This window comes from Octodon degus, unplaced genomic scaffold (assembly GCF_000260255.1).
Source record: "Octodon degus isolate 3935 unplaced genomic scaffold, OctDeg1.0 scaffold00009, whole genome shotgun sequence".
Taxonomy (NCBI): Eukaryota; Metazoa; Chordata; class Mammalia; order Rodentia; family Octodontidae; genus Octodon; species Octodon degus.
Genome location: NW_004524585.1, coordinates 15,138,171 through 15,146,360, shown reverse-complemented (window position 1 = coordinate 15,146,360; position 8,190 = coordinate 15,138,171). Strand labels below are relative to the sequence as shown.

Genomic DNA, 8,190 nt, shown 5'->3' with positions numbered 1-8,190 from the left:
TGGCTCAGTGGTCTAAAGCACCTACTTAGAACAAGCTTAGCAAAGCACAGGGACCGCGGTTCGATCCCCCAGCACCACATGCCAGCCAGCCCCGCACCCTGGTGGGCAGAGCTGGCCACACACACACACACACACACACAATAAATAAATAAATAAATTTAAAAAATCAAGCAAAAACAAACCATGAGTAATTTCTTTACTGAAGAAATGAAGCTATATATTTAGTATCTGGCAAACACTGAACCTACAGCTACCCTCTTCTAACCGCTGGTGGTAGAACATCAGATTGGTAAGAAGTAGCTTATAGTCAGAAATATTTGATTAGACTCTTGCTGTTGATTCCAGCCTTGGCATTTAAAGCTTATTTTTCTCATTTGTAAAATGAGGGGGTAGTTTGGTGCCAGGGATCAAACCCTTGTGCGTATGAGACAACTACTCACTCACATCTCCACCTCAAAATTCACTTTTCAAGACTTTGATGGTGTTTACAGTTACACAGTGCAGACAAAATACTTGGGACAGATTGTAGAAAATGGTGAACATTTTAAAAAGGCAATGGTTACTTCTTTCATAATACAATGTTGTTTAGAAATTTCAGTGTATTTCCTACTAGTACCATTATTTTCCTCCTTTTCTTACCACAGAAAACCTATTTTACACCTTCTGATTTGTCTTTAATGACATTATTAGCCTCCTAGTCATATAACTTTTATCCTTCTTTATACCAGAGATCATATTATACTGATGCCCAATCAAATTAGGTTACCTGTCTGCTTTTTAATGATTTAGAAAATGAGACTCTTTTTACATGTTTAATGGTTATACTCTAAATGGTCATATAAATTCCCACATAATAGCTCTTATTTTTTGGGCCCCAAAATCTAAATTATTTACTATGTGGCAACCTTTAGGAACAAGTTTGCAAACCTTGGGATCCTGAAGTGATAACAAATAAATCTACATTGGCCAATGGATGAAAAAGGACAAGGGAAAAGATGACTAAGCAGCCTGAACAGTAACAGAAATCAAGGGAAATAAAGGGGTACTGAAAAACAAGATGAAAGAATGTGGAAAACAGGAAATCACTGATGGTATTACAGAAGAAAGAATACTAGGAATTGGATTTTAAGAAGAGTGGATGAGCATGTCAGAATAGAAACACTGGATATAGATCATTTATTCTATAAATTCAGCAGTGGAAGAGAAAATATTAACAGGCAAGTACCTAACAGAGACAGCAGAGAAAAGTGAACAATTTCCCCAGGATTTAGAAAAATTCAAATAAGAGTAGAGGGAAACAACCTAGTGTAAGGACACAAAGTGTCAGAAATAACTGTACACATATTCACTGAAGAAATTAAAACTAGGAATAAAATTTAACACATTCTAGAATTTTTTTTTTCATTTATATATTTGGTACAGGGTCTCACTATGTGGTTCAGACTCGTAGTGCGCCACCACGCCCGGACTCGGTTACCAGCCAAAGATGGGGCTGGTGCAGCATGCAGTACCGGGGATGAACCAGCACTTGCCTAAGCAGGTGCTTAGGCCACTGAGCTATCTCACTGGCCCTCTTAACACATTCTAATATAGAGAAGAGAAAACAATGTTCTCATTTTAATTACTTTAACATCTCCAGGAACCCAAGAAACAAAGTTAGCTACTAAGAGTGACAGGAGTCTAAGGAGTGAAAAAGAAAAGATTTAAAAATAACTTCTCAGTGACAGTAAGCAACAGAATAAATGAGACACAGACACAGTGATCGTAGGACAGTGAAGAGCTAGAGCTGCTTATTCTTCATTTTTTAAAAGCAGTGAGTTAGACATCTTAATGCTCTCAAAGTAAAAGCCACCTCTTCGGTATGATCTTTCACTTGTATTACCTCTGTTAGCAATAAGAGACACATGCAAAAGCAAGCAACAATAATTTACTCAAATGTTACCTCTTTCACATATTTAGTTGTGAACCAAAGAAACTTTTTTCACATATGACATAAAATGATACTTGACTTACACAGGAAAAAAAAATGAAACTACTTCCTGTCTAAGTCACAAGTAGAAATAAAAACACTGAAATACAACCAAAACCCATCTGTCATTCCTTAATTCTCCAAGGAAATGACTGGTTTGTCTTTTTGGGTACTTACTACATGTTCCTATGAAACTCAACTACAGAAGAGACACAGGAAAGAAAAGTAAAACTTTTGAGAATGTAATTATTTGGGGACCCTTTACCACCATTACTATGATGCAATACAATGATACAAATGAAATCTGTTCAAATATAAGGTTACTGAATTTAGTTCATAAGGCCAGACAGTTCAAACTGTGTCTACCTGCTACCATTTTGTCTTTTCTCTTAATAGCTGGCTATTATAATAATTCTAATCCTTAGTATGCCTGAGGAACAATCTCATCTATTTCTAATTTACTCCTAAGTCTATGAACTTGAAAACAATATAAAAAGGTCTGCAGAAATACAACAAGTGCTTTGAAGATCCTTGTTTTGGCTACTCATGGCTGTTGTATTTGCTTCACATCAGGGGAAGTTTCTTCCTAGCTTTGAGCTAACATAAAATAGGAACAGCTTTACAGCAAACAATCTGTATACTTTTGTCTTGTCTATGAGGCTTGTGAACAGCACAGGAGCTGGGACCATTGTTACATTTACAGAGCACATGAAATGAAGTCTGGTGTTTAAGAAAATGCCAGTGAATCCTGTTTTAATATATCAAACTGAAATAAACTAAATGGCTAATATTCATTTTGTTCTCCCAACAATATCAATAATGTTTGTCCTGACATTTTCTCTTAAATATGTTTTTTGTTATTTTTTGCTTTCCCTTTTTAAGCAAAGTCCCATGGACACAAAAGCTCTCAAAAGAAACCTCAAGTGGTCTAATAATGATCAACAGACAGCACAGCTCACTTCAGAACAGTTAGGCACAAGGTTAAAATGTACTAGCATTACTGAAAGGATTTTTAAAACTCAACAACTTATCCTTAGTTACTTAAGTTCTTGGGTATATTTCAAAAGATCAAGGTGTTAACCTTAGTTCTCTGGGCTCATTCCAAGTCTGGTAATTATATGCTGCCCATTAAAATTCCCCCTGCGGTTCTAATTTCATAAGGTGGGATTCAGTTCCTGTCAAGTAGCTCAGAGCAGTGCTATCAGCGCCAATGCTTTCCCATAGAGTGTAACATTTCAGATGTAATTAAGTGATCACTTAGAATTTTACAGGGAAGTGATCATGACTTCATTAAGTACTTTTCCCCTTAAAAAGAATATATAACCCATACACTTTTAAAAGTAGCCAAAGTTCCCATAATGAAAAATGACAGCGAACTTTAGTTATGTTCTTGATGTGTTCTACTTGCAACCTTCATAATATAAATGACCAAAAATATTTTTCCAATACATCTCCTTTATGTTTTACAAAGCAGAAAAAACTGAACAAGAAAATCCTCAAACCCAAATTAAGAAGCTCCTTGTAAAACATAAAATCTCAGAAAAAGACAGTCACCGCCTATTTCTCCAGTCCTGCTAGTATCAGAGCTGCAGAGGGCAACAGGAAAACATCACAGAGATGAAAGAATAACAGTAAAACATCAGGTAGATCAAGTATGTACTTATTAAATTTCAACCTTCAGCAGGCACCCTGGCAACTACAGTACTTTGCAGGAGCTACGTCATATAACAGCAAAAGAGATAGTATTATCTTCAAAACTGTTTAGACACTGAAATAAAGTCCTAAAACACATGCAAGGCTGGTATATGCAAAGGCAAGTACAGTCCAAGGCAGAACCATTATTTTTCAGAACTTACTTTCGTGATTCTCAAAAAATACTTCACTGTTTTTTAGTATTTCAAGTGCTTTGTTTGACTGATTTGAGACAGGGTCGCACTATGTAGTTTAGGCTGGCCTGGACTCACTATATAGCCCAGGCCGGGCTCAAACTCGAGGTGATCCTCCTGTCTCAGCCTTGAGTGTTGGGATTAAAAGTGTGCACCACCATGCCCAGCTTCAAGTGTATTTTAATGTCAATATATTACTAATAAGTTGAAGGAAAAAAGTTTCTATTAACTATTGTTTTCCTATCTGCACATTCTATTTGTTAAAAAAGACTATCATCATTCATAATGCCAACATATCACTTAAAAAAAAATTAAAAATATACTGCTATAGTTTAGATCTCCACATCCTCCCAAAACTTCATGCAGTCGTTGGTGGGGTTCTTGGAGGTGGCTAATCCAGGGTGTGTGAATGTGGATGAAAGTGTGACCGTGGGATTGTGGATTTGTGGTACTACATTAGTCCACTAATTGGTTTATCGGTTCTGGGTATAGGGGAAGCCCCACCTGACCCTAGGTGTGGATAGCAACACCCAAAAGGTTTATAGTTTGGGTGGGAAAAAACACAATAGGAGGTTTGCTTTTGCTACTGCCTCCTGCCTGCCCTGCCACAGACTGATTCTCTCCTGTGATGCCCTCTGCCACACTACCCTGCACTGGAGCGAGCCATAAGCCATGAGCCAAAACAAACTTTTCCTCTTTTAATTTGTGGGTATTGGGGATTTTGTCTCAGCAGGGAGAAAAGTAAAACATATACAAAGACCCTAAAATCACAAAAAGCCCAGAGTCCTAGCCAAAGACAGGTAACACTTCTCTGACCAACAGAAAAAAAGAAATTTAGAAATCAGAAGCCAAAAAACCTACCCCTTCTCTTAGGACTGGCAAACAACACAGATTTCGTAAATTTCAATACATGTTAGAGTACAATGCAAGCCAAACTTTAAGGGCCTTTGATACTTCATTAGTGTGTCCACAATGGTGACAGCACAACCAAGGTAAATTTTCTTTTAGGAAGCAAGTGAGTATGGAGCCTGGAGGTGGCCACAAATTGGAGGCCTTGTAGCTTAAGGCCAGCCTGAACTACAAAGCAACACCTTGTCTAACAACAACAAAAACAAAATACTCTGCAAACAGTAATAGCAATAATAATAATAATAATAATAATAATAATAACTGGGAAAAGGTACCACAAATACTTAACTTTTAAACAGATAAAATTATCAAAGCATATTTCTTTTTGAAAAAAATACCCACATGCCCGCCCCACACCGGGGCACCCTGAGGTGGCCAGTGAGACCAGGCGTAGTGGCGCATGCCTGTAATCCCAGTGCTGGGGAGGCTGAAAAGTGGAGAATCACTATTAATCACTATGAATCTGAGTTGCACAGTGAGGCCCTGTACCGAATACATAAAAAATAAAACAACAACAACAAAAAAACCCCACCAACCCAGAGGTTTAACAAATATGTACAACTCAATGCAAAAATCTTAGGGCTCAATGTGTTGTGGAATTTAGATATTTCCCCCAAGGTTTAGAAATGTTGCCTGGAAGTCCCCAGTGAGTTCCGGGCCTTCAAACCATAACCAAACATACTGTTTCTGCTGGAAAAGCCAAGAGTACTAAAGAAGGGAGCCTAATCATTAGTTTCAGATCTGCTATCAAAGCAGTCATCATTAGGTCAGATTTTTGTAGCCAATTTCTGCTTTTAGAACTTTGGATTTGCATAATATACTATGGACTCTAACTGAAAAAAATAAAAAGCTGGACAAAATTTTTAACTATTCTTAGCTTAAAACAGCAGATAAAAAAATTATCTGCCATCCCTTAAAATTTACAAGCTTCAAGACAGCAGCACAAATTGCATTTTAATTGTTTTCTATACATTCACAAATTCCATCACTTTAATTCATATTTCCTAATAAAATACTAAAGAATACAGCCTCTGAGGCTAAGAAATAGGTAAGTACTTAGAAGTCCAATTCTATCATTTAGTTGCTTTATCATTTAGTGACCTTTGGAAACTAGTTAACTCTCTTGAGCATGAATTTCCTTATGTACAGATAGAGTAAAGAATAGTACATACCCACGTACAGTTGTTAATGGGTGATACAACAATTCACAAAGTTAAAGCAATATTATCAATAATTTTTGTGATCTTACTCACTTTTTAAGCTTCACCTACTTTAACATGGATTTTTAAAAACACACAAATATGTACCTTACATTTTATTCACTGCAATACCATGAAGTGAAATAATTAGCACCTCTATCCTTGGTAAAAATTATTTATCTTATTAAATTCTATAGCTATTAAAGTGCCCAGAGAAAGCTTCTGTGAAAAACTCTAGTTTGTACATGTAGTTAAACTTAGTAAAAGTATCTGGTTAAGTTGAAATATCTAACTCCTTGATCATATCTGATAGCTTATTAATTGTCACAATACTGAAAATAAATCTCTTTGTTCACTACACAATCTGATAATGCACTGCAGGACGCCTTACCTATCTTCATCTTTGTCAAAAAGTTGGTAATAATCTCCACAGCCATTCCAAAAGGTGGAATCCCGAACTTCTTGCCTTCCTGTTGCAGCTCTACTTTCAAGTGTTATATGGTTCTGTGTTTCCCGTGGTGTGACTCTTGAGTAACGTGGGTCCAGGAACACACATTCATGCTCTCCATCAAATTCTTCACATTTTATTAAGGAGTCATCTGAGCCACATTCCTCAACTTCCAAAGCCTCCCTCCACCTCTGAACACTTCTCTGTTTAGCTTCATGCCTATTAAAACCTATTTCTTGGTCCACTTGGCTTGAACTTATCACTTTCCTAACTTTTGGCCTCACTACCTGCTCAGGAAAACTTCCATGCTTTTTGTCCCTATCACAAGGATTTTGTTCAATACAAATATGCCCTGTAATACAAGCTACATTTTCAGTTGAATTTTTTGTCTGTCTTTCCTGGTCAGTATTGTCTTCTTGTTCCTTTCCAACAATATCTTCAGAAGACCTCTGAAATTCCTGGCCATTCTCATGCACAAATTCAGTCTCCTCAGAACTTCTCGCTAACAATGCTGCATCTAAGTCTTCAAAGTCATCACTTATTTCACTGTTAAAAGAGGGAAGCGATGGTGAAAGACCAACATATGTTTCTGCCTCTCCATTTTCCAACTCAAATACTGTATTGTCTAACAATTCCTGATATCCACCACACCCCACAATTTCTATAGATAGTTGAAGACGGTCATTGTCCTCCCCGTGCCTGCTGTCTGCATTGTGAGAGGTGGAATGAACCAGTGCAATTCCATTTTGGACAAATGAGGCATTACAAGCTCCTGGAGCATACTCTCCTTCCTCAGAGTGATTATGACCATTCTTATTGCTTGCTAAGGTCTCCCTGCCTTCCCCACTATGATGTGCTACAGCAAAGGATGGACTGCTCTCAGTGGTTTCTGTGCCACAAATGAAAATTTCTGTTTCATTTTTTTCAAACTTAGGTTCATTGGGTAAAGAAGAATGAACTTGATCCAATGGACTGGAACCTGAATATGAACAAAAGAAAGCATTTTGAAAGGATTAGTTTCAACAAAACGTTATGTAATAGCTATCACTTAAATTACAATCACACCAATTATTACCTACTTGAAGATATGAGTACATTTATTTGGCAAATGTTTCTATGCTCTCTACATAAACTGGTAGCACACACTTGCTACCTTAGGAGTTCATTTAAGAAACTGTGTAGCTTTTCAGTATCTATATGCAGACATTTCTGATGCAGTTTTTTTTTTTAACCTAAATCCTAATACTTGAACCCTCTGTAAAATGTATAAAGGAGAGGTTAATGAGAAACATAAGCGATGTCACAGGGTAACCCATTCGCTCTCCCACGGAGTTCCAAATCTATCTTCTTTTATTATATGTAAGTTAAAAACAAAACACATTAAAAATACTTATGGCAGATATAATAGGTTATAGATCTAAGATAAATGAGACTTTCTTGTGCTTGGCTGCTACTTTAGAACACTGTTATCTCAGTTTCTAAAAATGTATTAGATTTCTACATCCAAAATGTAGTTTTAGTATTTTTTTTATTTTTTTTCCATAATTTTATCGAGAAACAAATAGCAATGAGACAGTTTCAAAAAATTGGTAGGACAGTTTCAATAATTAACACACTGCATACATTCTTCCTAGTGGTTAATTGCTGTACAAGATGCGGACATGATATCCTATTTACAAACACCATTAGAACAAATCACTCTATTCATTAAGAGAATGTAACTATATATCTATCCTAACCACTTTGAATACACAGATACAAAATGGACATTCATCTGTA

The 8,190-nt window shown here is 36.5% G+C and overlaps 1 protein-coding gene across 1 annotated transcript in view; it reads right to left on the bottom strand.

Moving 5' to 3' along the window:
• The window catches only part of Pja2 (praja ring finger ubiquitin ligase 2), a gene marked incomplete at its 5' end in the record, with an annotated part of 56,379 nt that extends 48,964 nt beyond the window's left edge, over positions 1-7,415 (bottom strand). Inside the window, one exon of the mRNA XM_023707471.1 lies at positions 6,355-7,415. Within this exon, the coding sequence (XP_023563239.1) occupies positions 6,355-7,415 (1,061 nt within the window). The remainder of the gene's footprint in view (positions 1-6,354) is intronic.
• Positions 7,416-8,190: the final 775 nt, after the last annotated feature.